General features: G+C 35.9%; 1 protein-coding gene across 2 annotated transcripts in view; it reads left to right on the top strand.

Annotated features, from left to right (window-relative positions):
• The window catches only part of ccna2 (cyclin A2), a 14,767-nt gene extending 2,059 nt beyond the window's left edge, over positions 1-12,708 (top strand). The window contains 7 exon segments of one of the 2 annotated variants that reach the window (NM_152949.1): positions 95-338; positions 428-534; positions 2,321-2,544; positions 6,527-6,731; positions 6,810-6,923; positions 9,994-10,127; positions 12,281-12,708. In NM_152949.1, coding sequence (NP_694481.1) covers positions 95-338; positions 428-534; positions 2,321-2,544; positions 6,527-6,731; positions 6,810-6,923; positions 9,994-10,127; positions 12,281-12,332 — 1,080 coding nt within the window. In that variant the 3' untranslated portion in view covers positions 12,333-12,708. 2 annotated transcript variants of the gene reach the window in all.
• The last annotated feature ends 773 nt before the right edge of the window (positions 12,709-13,481 follow it).

The raw sequence follows: 13,481 nt of genomic DNA, 5'->3' as shown, positions 1-13,481 counted from the left end.
TCATTTGTTGTAATTAAACTTTTACTGCAATGAGTTTGCGAACAAGTGAATACATTTTTCACTTCCAAAAATCTAATCCTTTTTTTACTTTCAGGGGTCTGGGCCACAGATAATTGCGTGTAAACCTGAAGAAAATGCCAGGAGTTTTGGAGAGAGGCCTAGCAACAGACAGCCTGCTGCTTTTCAGATTCACGTGGATGAGCCTGATGGCGCGTGCTCCAAGAAAGCACCTTTACAGAGATCCACCATGGACTGTTCCCCGCTGACACTAAACCCCACTGTCACCCGCCTCAGGCAGCCCCTCGCCACCATTGACCTTCCACTGGAGGCCAGTTTTGGTAAGATGTGTGCAGTAGTTTATCTTAAACAATCTATGCTGTTGTGTGTGGCTCTAAAACATGTAAACCCCTGTTTTCCCTCTAAATAGATTCTCCAATGGACATGTCAGTAATCGATTGTGAGGAACGACCAACAAATGTCAATGAAGTCTCAGATTATGCAGCAGAAATCCACACGCATTTGCGGGAAATGGAGGTGAGTGTGTGTGGATGCATTGAGTCTAGCAGTGTTTTCACACCAAGCTGCGAGTTTAAATGTAAAATTTGGAGAATCTCAGTTTGTGAATGGTGTCGTTTCCACTCAATGTCTCTAATATGATTAGCGACGCACCGAGATGGAATTTAACAGCTTGCTCTTTAGATTTGGCTGACTGTAAATCATATATTAATTTTTCGACATGATTGTAAAAACAAAAGGTAATTGAGTAAACTCATTGCCTCAATTTAATTAAGTAACTGAGTCTCCCAAAACTTGCATGTTTAAGTTTTTCACTTGCCGGTTTGGTAGATTATACTTAAATTGTTCAGTGTGTGTGTCTGTGTGTGTAATTATATGCTATGAAAATGTTTAAAAGAGAAATAATTTGCCATTTATTCCCATTATGGTGAACAATTATACATGAAGCCTTGTTTTCTGAAAAAAAAAGACCTTGCACTAAAAGATTGCACATATTAGAATTTTACAGTCAAGTCTACAATAAAAACAAACTTTTTTTTTTAAAGGATTAATTGTGATTTTGAGCTTACTATACTTGAAATCTTAAGTTTATGCATTTTCATTGTATACAAGTTAAATTAACTTAATATTTTTAGGTGACAGGACCAAAATGCTCAATTTTAAGTAATGTTCAGTCAACTTAACTTGATTAAGTGAAAACAACATTAGGGTTTACAGTGTATAAGGCAACCAGGTCAATAAACATTAACCTAAATCAAAACACTAGTATAATAGTGTTGGACGGGGTGTTTGCAGATCCATAAAGCCTTAAATTCCATTGTATGAAAATAAAGCCTTAATTGGTCTTAATGCCATAAATCTGGTTCTCTAAGGTCTTAAATGCAATTGAACCGACCGCATAAACATTTCAGCTTTTATACAGAAGTCATTTATTAGCCAGTTTAAAGATTGTTTTCAGGGTTGGTTTCTACATATAATAAAGATTTGTTACAGATGGTAATTAGCTTTGTTCATTTTTTTTCTGTGCTATAAATTTATAATACTTTACGATTGGTCTTAAGTTTTATTCTGTTTGATATTAAAAGGTCTTCGTCTTATAACTCTTGGAATACCCTGTGGACAGCAAACGTAAAGTGGTTCACTCAGTGTTAAAACAACATAACAGCCTATACTGATATGGCCACCGCTATATTCTGCATCCACCAATATGATGCCATCCGTTAGGAGAAACTTCTTCAAATCAGTAAAAATAGAATTATTATTTATTATTTAATTGCTGGTTTGCATTATGAGTTCAGCCTTAGAGAACCTTGTTGCAAGCTGAATTAATGTTAATGTTTTGACAATTAATTGTTCATCAACGGTTTACCAATAGACCATTTTGAAGGATGTAAACTAACAATGGTCCAAACGTATTTCCTGAGTTTATTTTTTTTCTTCCATAGCTTTTGAGAGTCCGGAAAGGTCCACATTGATAAACATTACCACAGCTGTTTTAACATTTGGATATGATTCAATTACCTCATGTTACAGTTATTAAATTAGTTTGGTGCATGAAAATTTCTGCTTGTTGTCAATGACATGACCACATTGAAATGGTGTAAGTTTTATTTATAGAATTTCAAAATGGTTCAAACATCTTGTGGTTGTGTGTGCATGTATATATTAAACTAATGATTAGATTAGGGCACCAATTGCATGATCTGAGGTCACAATTTAATTGCATGGATTAAATCCTTTGCCTTTCTGTAATGTGTATTTTATTTTTTATTGCACTTCTCATTGTTTGTTTACTGCCATTCAGGTCAAGTCTAAACCGAAAGCAGGTTACATGAGAAAACAGCCAGACATCACAAACAGCATGCGTGCTATTCTAGTGGACTGGTTGGTGGAAGTGGGAGAAGAATACAAGCTACAGAACGAGACTCTTTACCTGGCTGTAAACTACATTGATCGCTTTCTGTCCTCCATGTCTGTGCTGAGGGGGAAACTGCAGCTGGTGGGCACGGCTGCTATGCTTTTGGCTTCGTAAGTGTATTTTTACTATCCCTAAAGTGTTCATTTCAGTCATAATTTTAAACTTGTCTAAAATCTTTACTGAAGTATTGTTGTAGGCTTTAACTGTTTTAAATGAGCTTTAATTTTATTATGTCAAGGTACCTCCAAATGTTGACTTTTTTTCTTCTGGCTCCAGCTGTACCTTTAGATATGTAGGCTTTTTTTAACTTGTGGTACTATATAAAATTACATTAGGTAATTTTCATAAGAAAATAAAAATAATGAAGTAATTTGAGTTGCTAAATCCTACTCTACAATACATTTTGAATCGGATAAGGTTGTGGTTTTGCAAACTAACAATGTTTATCATTTTCAAACTTTTTAATTGAACTTTTACATTTAGCTTTAATCAATTCGCATATAATTGAATTTTTCAGGTCTTTTTTTTTTTTTTTCCTCTTTTCAATAACTATCCCTACCGCGTGTTTATGCGCCAATGTGACCCTTCTCCTTTAAGGCTGGTTTATTCTTCTGCATGGGGTACTTGCGTATGGTCTGGCGCAGTCTTTATGCAGTTGCATCTCAAATGTAACTACATGACACTCCGTAGCACAAGCTCTGTGATTGGTCAGCTTGTGGTGATGTGCAAAAGTGGCACGGAGAGTAACACTCAACGAGGGTCACTGCGATTACTTGACACAGAAGTATAAATCAGCAAGGCTAAGGCTGATTTATACTTCTGAAGCCACATCTGATCTTTGGAATCCATCTAAAATTGTAGAATTTTTATCAAAAGGAAATCTTAAACTGTTTTAGATTTTTACTTATTATTATTTATGTATTTTACCCTTTACATTTATTGCTGTTGATTACTTTTAATTGTTAGAATATTTTTTTAATTATAGAAAATTGGTGTTTTTAAAAAGTGATAAACTTGATCTATTTTCTTTTTGCCTTGAAATAGCCATAGAAGCTGAAATGGCAATAAAATTGCATCAAAAAAAATCTGATCTTTGGTCAGGTAGGGCTATGGACCCATTCTTGAGCCTTACTTTGCACTACATTGACGATGATTGTAGCTGCGCTAGAGATGCCTTGATGGCATATTTTCCATTGCATTAAAATTATTATTTACATTAATTTCATTACAGAAGGATACTTTTTAATATAAAATAGTTTTTTCTTAAGAAAAGTGGCTTTGTTTTAGGCAATGTGTGTTAATTTCAGTTGTTTAATGTTGATGATCAATAAATATAAATTGAAGGAAACAAACGCTGATTTCAAAATCAAGTAATGCACCTTACATTAAAAAAAACTCTCACTTGTAATATGCAAGCATATTTATTGTACACAACTTGTCAGTGAACTATGAGGACAAATAAATAAATAAATTGCTCCTTAATCCATAATCAAGTCAATGTTCATTTACCAAGATTTAGATTTTAGGCCAAACCGCCCAGCTCTACCCCAGCACTTCAAGTGAACTGTCTTTCCATTTGTAAAACTCCCACCTTAAATTTCTTTAAAAATCTGTGATCTTGCCTGATTGGATATGTAAAGTTTATTTATGAACTACTTTCGAGATAATCACATGCTTATGATTTCACGGTTCTTACGGGTGCTGTGCTGGAAAATGCTTGACTCTCTCTCTCTCTCTCTCTCTCTCTCTCTCTCTCTCTCTCTCTCTCTTAAAGAGCACCAAGCAGACTCTCTTCCTAATTTGCATAGCAATATCCGTGATATTGCTAGACAGTCCGCTCCCGTCCCAAATTAAACCCGTTACCGACCTCTCCCGCCATTTATTCGGAAATTTATTCCCGCGGCTGTCCCCGCGCCAGATTTCTGCGGCGCGAGAATAAATTTCCGAATAAATCGCGGGAGCAGAACTCTAGCATGGAGCTCCATAAAGCAGCACGCGATAAGAGAATATAGCCAGTTAACCTGATACAGTACACGCGGTTACAAGTAAAAAATCACAACTAAATACATTTGCAAGCTAGAGTCAACGAGGCAACTTTAATCGCACGTACTTACACTTGAGAAATGGAGGAAGAAAAATCCATCCTGACGTCCATTAGTAAGTTACTCTTTACTGATCCTTCTTTTAACAAACGCTGATGAAGTATTCTTTGTAGCCTGTAGTTTCCAGAAGTTTCCAACTGCTTGGTTATAATGCTGAGGTTTCATCTCTGGGTAGAGAATCGATAATGTCCATCTGCAGTGTGACTTCAATCGACCGGCATGTTTGTGGGTGTGCGTGTGTTTGTGGGTGTGTGTCTGGGTTTCTGCGTCAGAGAGCGGGGCCTCAGGTTTGAAATCTCCCGGGTTTGCGCGTGCACGTGAATAACTTGGTTTCGTTCGTACGTCATGGCGAAACGCCTAATGAATCGGTATCAAGGCGACTCGTTTGAAGCACTATGAGTCGACTCTTTTATAGATGAATCAACCGTTTTAAACACTGTATTCTTACAGATTTAAGCCTTAGCTGGATACTTCACTTCACTTAGAGCTGTGTTACACACTACATAGAGGGGAATTTTCAAAAACCCATAATATGGGCTCTTTAATATAGTGTTTTCAAGGTTAGAAAAGTGCTTGGATTTTGGACAAAGTGCTTGAACCTGCTTGAATTTGCAGGGCTCGAAATTGTGACTGTTTTGGTTGCATATGCGCACGATTTTGTCCATGTGACCTCAAAATATATTCAGGAGCATATGTGTATAAATTGTTGTCGTGCGACCAGTTTTCATTGCGAAATGTTCACTGCATGCGTGTATTTATGGAGCTAATAATAAGCCAAAACAATCTGAATACGTAGCTATATACGTATTTGAGACATTCACCCAGAATGCATCTTTGCACCTGAAACGCCAATCCAATGACTGTAAAAAAACAAACAAATAAATAGCAATGCACATGAAATTTCATGAACAACTGGTCATGAAAGTTTGGTACTACGCCCAAACAAAATCTGACTGTAAGCTCATTTCTTGAGATATCAACTTTAGGTAGAAAGAGACCAAGCTTAAAAACATACTTCATGCAACTGAACTTAAAAAAATATATTTTTTAATCACTTTTGAATGAATATCCAAATAAAGTACTCAACAATTTAAGTTAATGTCATATTGCGTTTTTTTTTTTAAATAGCACAATGAATTTAAATATGAGAAAGTATATACAACATATATAAACATAGTTAACCGTGGTTATTACGTGTTGGAAAAACATACAAATGCACCTTAAAAGTGCTTGAAAAGTGCTGCAATTTGGAGTTGATAAAGGTGTAAGAACCCTGATTGTTTGTGGCGGGTCCAGCGTTATCCAATTTATTATTCACCAATCAGATGATTCCGAAGTCACCATAGACCAGTTCCATATAATAGCCATCTTCAGTTGGAGTCTTCCCTTCCACCCCTACTCCTCCTCCTTTCCTAGATGGGTGTCATGGTGGCTCATTAGTTAGCACTGTTGCCTCACAGAAAGAATGCCACTGGTTCTAGTCCTTACCAAGTCCGCCAACGTTTCGTAACATGTTGTCTGACTAACATCTAGCAGCTAAATGTGTCTGGGAAAACATTCACAGGCTTTTATTCTCACAAACCGCATAAGTGTTCTGGTTGGCTAAAATAGACGTCTCACGTCAGTGCGTTCTAGACGTTCACGCGCTCTTTCCGGCAATCTTCCTTCTGCGTTCACACAGCGCAGCATTCCAGCAAATTACCGGTAATGTTGCAACTTCTCTTTCTGGAAAATACCCGGAACGAATTTACCGGTATTTTCAAAAAGGGCCCGTTCACACATACAGAGACGTACAAAAAGGTCTGTATGTGTGGACGGGGCTAATAGCTGCCAGTAACTTGCGTTTTTCAAAATATCAAGTTTCTTTCCTCATCTTAACTCTGGTTTTAAAACCACATTTAGGAATGAAAATGAGCTGTTTTTAATTGGTGTTAACAATCCCGTCAGTTATTCATAATGGTCTTAATTTTGACTATCTGTTTGCCTGTAGGAAGTTTGAGGAGATTTACCCTCCGGAGGTGGCGGAGTTTGTGTACATCACTGACGACACGTACACAAAGAAACAAGTGTTGCGGATGGAGCATCTGGTGCTGACAGTTCTCTCGTTTGATCTGGCCGCTCCCACCATCAATCAGTTCCTCACCCAGTATTTCTTACACCAGCCTGTGAGCAGCAAAGTCGAGAGCTTATCAATGGTGCGACTGTTTCCTGAAGCTGTTGTTTGCCTGTTATCACCCGAGATGATGATTTTAACACCTTTGGCTCTCTTGCAGTTTCTTGGAGAGCTCAGCTTGATAGATTGCGATCCCTTCCTCAAGTATCTCCCGTCTCAAATGGCTGCTGCTGCTTTCATCTTGGCCAACCACACACTGGCCAGTGGATCATGGGTAAGGTTTATATTATCTGCAGTAGTCAAACACCTTAATTTTGATTTCGCCAATGAGTTAGCGTTGATATAATGAAGGATGGATGTACACAATGACAATAAAATCTCCATGTTCGATGTTTGGATAATTTTATAGGTAGTTTGCTTAAGTCATAATCTTAATACAACAGTTGTATAATCTGCAGTACTCAACACCTGCTTTATTATAGCCAAGCAAACGGCATGGTTGATGCTAAATTAAAGCGTGTGTTGACTATTGTATATAATACAGCTGTTTAAAGCTTATGACTTCAGCAAACTGACTATACAGTTTTATTTACAGGGTTTCTGCGGGGTCTTTAAGTCTTAAATTTAAATATTTTTGCACAGGTCTTTTTCCAATGTCCATGTAACGCTACATCTCATGCTTATTTAAATTATTTTTTGTTGTTGCTTGGTTTTCATGGTGTTGTAGATCTTTATTTGTCTAGTCCAAATGTAATTTGCAGTGTTAAAACCAGACTGTTGTGTGGGAAAAATGAAGGAAATGTCTTTTTTTTTTTAGTAAGTGTACTTTTTATTTATTTTTTTTCCATAATAAAAAATATAATTGTAGAGCAACTTATGTTGTGCAGTCATCAATATTTGACTTTTAATTTGTAGAACTGTCTTGATATGAACAAAAGCAAGTCATGCATCAAAGTTGAATTAAAAAAAATCTTGAATGGTTGATGTTTATAACCATAAATTCTATAAAAAATGTAAAAAATTAAGTTAATGTTGAATGATATTAATGATATGACGAAGTTCTGGAAACTTCATATTCTTTTTATCCGTCTTTTTTTTTTTTTTTTTTTAAATGGCTTGCTTTTTTTTGACTGCCCCTGTTGTTTTTTAAAGAGCATCGTCCACTTGAGGTGCATGTACAGGCAGCAGAGATGTGCGGTGCCTGGCGAAAGTATTAATCAGCCTATTGATAGATGATTGTTTATTTTATTTATTTATTTTTTTTTTCCCTGTAGTTCAATGATTCATTTAACTGGTCTTTAGTATGGTTCAATTTGAATACATTAATTTATCATTTTCTCTGTATGTGTTTTTTTTTTTTTTTATTATTATAGATAGATAGATAGATAGATAGATAGATAGATAGATAGATAGATAGATAGATAGATAGATAGATAGATAGATAGAGGTCTCAAATTTAATACTTAATGTCAAATTTAAAACTTGAAGACCGTTTTAAGACCATTATGATTTGCAGAAACCTTGTATTTAGCATGAAACATTTATCTTCATTGTTTACATCCATCCTTTAATAAAGCCAAGCAAACTGCATGGTTAATCCTCCATTAAAGGATGGATGTACACAGAGAAAAGCTCAATGCTAAATAAAAATGAAGAATGTGTAGTCCGTTTGCTTAAGTCATGAGATAAACTTATTAACTACAGTAGTCCACACCTAAATTTATTAACCTTACAAAGCTGTCTGTTGAACAACACTTGGGACTTATTTTGAAAATGTATTTTACATTTTTTCAGATTGAACTCATTTACTTTGACACAAAGCTCCAGTTTAATAGATGGCTAACCGTGATATTTATATCAGCATTTATACCATATTGTTTATAATTGTGCTATTAAAAGGCGAGTATGCCACATTGTTAATGCACAGGTTGTCCGTTGATAAATTTAAGGTCCTTAAATGCTATTTTGCAATCTAACATGCAACTACACATTGAATACATCAAATGATACAAAAATGTTAAAGTTTGCCTGAATGTCTGGAATATTGGGGTCAGGGTATCTGCGGGGTCTTTGTGTCTTAAATTCACTAAAATACCATCTTGTAGGTCTTAAATCATTTGTAACAGATCTACACGCATGCGATCATCAACAATACATGCATACTTGGCAATTTTATTGCATGAATTTTAGTTTTATTTATTTTTTAGGTTATGTTGAGAAATGAAATTGGCACCATTTTAAATGTGTAGCTAAGAATTTTTTTTTTTTTTTGATGGGGCAAGTAATTTATTTTTCTGCTGCACCTTTAAAAAAAATATTGTTCGCTTTTAGCCATCTGAAATTTCTTTCTTCATGGTCTTAAAGTCTTAAGTTTGACTTTGTGAAACCTGCAAAAACCTTGTGGGTGGCAGTGTAGTTTATGAAGTTGCTAAAGGTATACAGCTGTGGCTGAAAGTTAACATTATTTATTAAATTACCCACTTAATTGTGTTATCAACGTCTACCATCACAGTAATAACCATCACATTATACAGATAATTTAGTTACCCATTAAACTGTATTTTATAAACCCTTACCCCACAGAGTTAAGTAGAAATATTAATTATTGTCGCAAAATATGCTTTATTGATGGGAGTATGCACAGCTGTATTCCGTCTAGACTTTACCACTAAAATCTTGCTAGATTTAACGTCATGCTGCTTTGTTTATTGCAGTAAGTCATTTCTTGTTGTATAGCGCCACCTGCTGGAAGATTGAACTAGCATTGAATGTAGAATCTTTGTGGATCATTCATGAGTGCAATCCTTGCATTTTTAGATCATATAACTTATTCGCCAGACTACCTTTATGAAAGATTCATAATTTATCTTGTTCTTTGTTCCCACACTTCAGCATTATATTGTCTTGATTTTTCCCAAGCTAAGACCCTTTACTTGTGCCTTTAATCAGTATTTGGCAAATCTACAGCTAGTTAAAATGGGGCAATAAGGTCTATGTATGGAAAGTCTTAAGAGGTATTGAATTTCATCACTTTGATTGCTGTTTATACCCTGATAAATGTAAATGAGCATTAATTTTTCTTATTGAAATATCCTGGATAAACCCTTTTAAATTGATCGTTTAAGGTTTTTTTTTTTTTTTGTTTTGTTTTTTCCCCTCCACCCTTGAAATTAATTTCACTTGTCAACTAATTATCACGGAAGCAGTGCTATTGTTGGTAATTCTGACTCCAAAATATGGGCTCTAGTTTTGGTTTATAGACTCCAGACCTGTTCTCATTAGTCTTCAGATGCTTATTGAATTAACTTGATTTTCATTAAAATGTATATATTTTTCTTTTGCAGTCGAAGTCTCTTGTTGATTTGACGGGTTACTCTTTGGAGGATCTTCTGCCGTGTGTTCAGGATCTCCATCAGACATATCTCGCTGCTTCTCAACACGCTCAACAGGCTGTCAGAGAGAAATACAAGGGCTCAAAGTAAGCTCACTCACTTAAGTACAGGATTTTTTTTTCTCTCTTTTGTACAGACTTTGGGAATTGTAGGCTTCTGGATGGATGAGTCAATGACTAAAAAATAATGAAAAAATTTGAATCCCTCTTTAAAATAGATTAGGGTAAAACATGTAATCAAATGATTTTAAATCCATCCACAAGACTCAAAAGCAGCTATTTAACGGGTTTCTGTAAAGCACTTTACAATTTTAATTTCAAAGCAGCTTTATCAAAGATGCACATTACTGCATTACAATCGAATTAAGTTATTGTTACAATCAAATAGAAGTTCTTATACTCGGACATGGTTTACCCTGCAGTTTTATAGCCTATTGATGATGTCTGTGTACATGTTTAATGAATGGTAAATGTTGTTTATTATTTTGTAATTGGCAAACTGGTAATGTGTGTACGGTCAGACTGAATCTGCGGATGTTTTTTGCTTTTTCTGCTCAGAATTTTGTTAAATCTGTGGATTTATGCAGAATGATTTTGGGAGTATCATAACTAAAACCTTAATATATTATCTAAAGTAATGCCTTTTAAACTTTGTATTTGATGTTTACAATGCAAATCCAATTATATCCACTTTATTTGATAAACAAAGCAAGTCTCATAATATTTACTAAAAGACAGAAAATATGACTTTACAATGTGTATTGTGTATATAAATTTTCATTTTAGTCAAATTATACTGAAATTAATGTAAACTGAATAAATAATTTACACAAGTAAATAAACCGAATCGATGGGCTAAAAATCTGCAGAAAACTGTGCTTGCAGATTCCATGTAGGCCTAGTAATGTGTATAATCTGTGAAAATCAGTTTATAATTGGTCATGATCCATTTATTGTTGTAAAAATTTGACTCATTTCCTCTGTCTGGCTTTTTTTCTTTTTTTTCTTTTTTTTTTTTTTATTCTTGCTAATAATAAATCAATTCATCTCATCCAAAATAAAATATTTGTGTTAATTAGATCAGGGGTGTCTGACGTATGGCCTACAAACGGGTTTAATGCTGCCAGGGAGATGATTCTGTAAAGTTAAAAAAAAAAAAAAAGCTGCGACGTTTCAGTAAAAGAAACTGCTGTTCCATACACAATAGCAAAAGCAAACTGCTAATTTCATCTGATCCAGAAGCCTAAATTGCAATCTATACCCTGTCTCACCACACTGAGGTGATCTCACGAGGAAACATAACTATTTTACGTTTTGTCTGTTTAGTGGCTATTTTGTACGAAAAATGTACCAATTTTAAAAAGGAGGCGTGACACACAACGCCACCCCTAAACCCAACAATCATTGGTGAATAAGCAAATCGTACTAAACTATAAATAAGATGGTATGAATTTAGTCAAATTAGCCACTGTTCGCTAGCACATATCTTTTGTGAGCAAGTTTTCTCTGTATTTTCATTCTCCATTTTTAAACCAAGATGTATCATTTTAAACGGGGCTTGTGTGTGTGTGCGCATGCTGCTGCTGCTGCTGCTGCTGCTGCTGCTGCTGCTGCTGCCGCCACAAGGCAGAGGATTGTGATGCCGGGTCAGTATCGTGATGTCTGTTGGCGATGGACGATGGCATCGACCCAACCTTACATGGGGTGTGACTGCTGATATTGATGCGCTGGTGAAAGCTAAAAGCTGCCAGGTATCAGGAGTCAAATAAACTGCAACCTCAAAGTGCTGCATGAGACGCCCTCATAAAGTTTTGCAGACATCCCAAGACGTCCGCATGCCTGCAAAAGAATAATAATTTCCCAAAAATCATGCGTCTCGCCCCTGCTCTTCAAATATGTTGCGTATCCATCTCTCTCTCTCCACCTGTCTTCACATACATCACACCCCTGATTTTGATATAAAATGTGTAAATGGGACAATTTGTGTGTGTTTTTGTGACCTAGAGGTTTTTATTTATATTTATATATATATATATATATATATATATATATATATATATATATATATATATATATATATATATATATATATATATATATATATATATATATATATATATATATATATATATATATATAAAATATTTTATTATTTATTTATCTTTGCCCAGCACTACATATTTTACTTGAGTGAATTGAAGCCATTAAATATGCAATTAAGCTTGTTTTTCTCCCTCCAGGTACCATGAGGTGTCCCTGATCGAGCCTCCAGAGAAGCTGATGCTGAACTAACCCTCCATCAACATTGTGTTCATGTCTTCCAGAACTCTGTTAGGAATCGTGCGCACACTTTGATGCTTTATTACCATAACTCCAATAACTGAAGCCATAGCCTCAATTTGGGGAAATGGTGAGATTTTAGTGATCTGGACATTTAACTTTTTTTTTTATTTTTATTTTTTTATTTGCAGTCCTTAAGGATTGTGCCCTTTTTATGCTTGATTCAGCCAGATATTTGTACATTTTTAGGTAATCAAGCTTTGTTTGGATATTTCAGTGTTTGTACTCTATTTTTATGAAAGACTCCAGCAGTGCACTTTCTATTTTCCACTGTTAAAGTGACCTTCCCTTTACATCCAAATAAAAGTGCTGCTGGCCTTTAAAGCACTCTGTTCGTGCCTCCTGAATTCATTTATTCCTTTTTTTTTTTTTTGTGCGTGCGTGTGACGTATCAGGAAACAAATCTGTATAATGACATGGGTATGACACAGGTATTACATAAAGGTGAAATATGAGGACATTGTAGACGTCCTCATTTCTCAATGCTTATAAATCACACAGAATGAGTTTAGAGTAAAGCCTGATTTATACTTCTGCGTCAGGTGACCGGCGTAACCCACGGCGCAGGCAACGCGCGTGGCTGTGCATTTATACTTCTGCACGCTGTCTCTGTCGGTCTGCATTAACACTTCCGAAACGCTAGTTGGCAGTGAGGTGTAAATGTTCCTCTGTGTCGAGTTTCTTCGCTGCTACTTTGCATTTCCTGAACACTTCCGGGATGTACAAGTGGCTCAAACTCGCTCATTTTGAGGCAGCAACCGGCGGACGTGCAACAACTTTACTATGAGGTAAACGCAATACAAAACTTTCCATCTGGAGCTCCTTCATGGGACTCAACACTTGTAAACAATCACTCGCGCGGCGTCGTGCCATTCGCGCGGCTCTCTGTCCCGCCCAGACTTGTCAGTGCTACCAAGCCAACCAATCACAGAACTTACGCTACGCGTCGTTGCGACGTGTAGTTACATTTTTTTTTTGAGAGGTGCACGTCAGTGACGGCGAAGGGCTTTGCGTCAGCGCCGTAGCATACGCCGGCGTTTGACGCAAAAGTATAAATAGTATAAGTACACAGCCTCCTGTGATGGTTGGGTTTAGGGGTGG

Source organism: Danio rerio, chromosome 14 (assembly GCF_049306965.1).
Source record: "Danio rerio strain Tuebingen ecotype United States chromosome 14, GRCz12tu, whole genome shotgun sequence".
In the NCBI taxonomy this organism is placed as follows: domain Eukaryota; kingdom Metazoa; phylum Chordata; class Actinopteri; order Cypriniformes; family Danionidae; genus Danio; species Danio rerio.
This window is presented reverse-complemented; position numbering and strand designations above follow the sequence as displayed.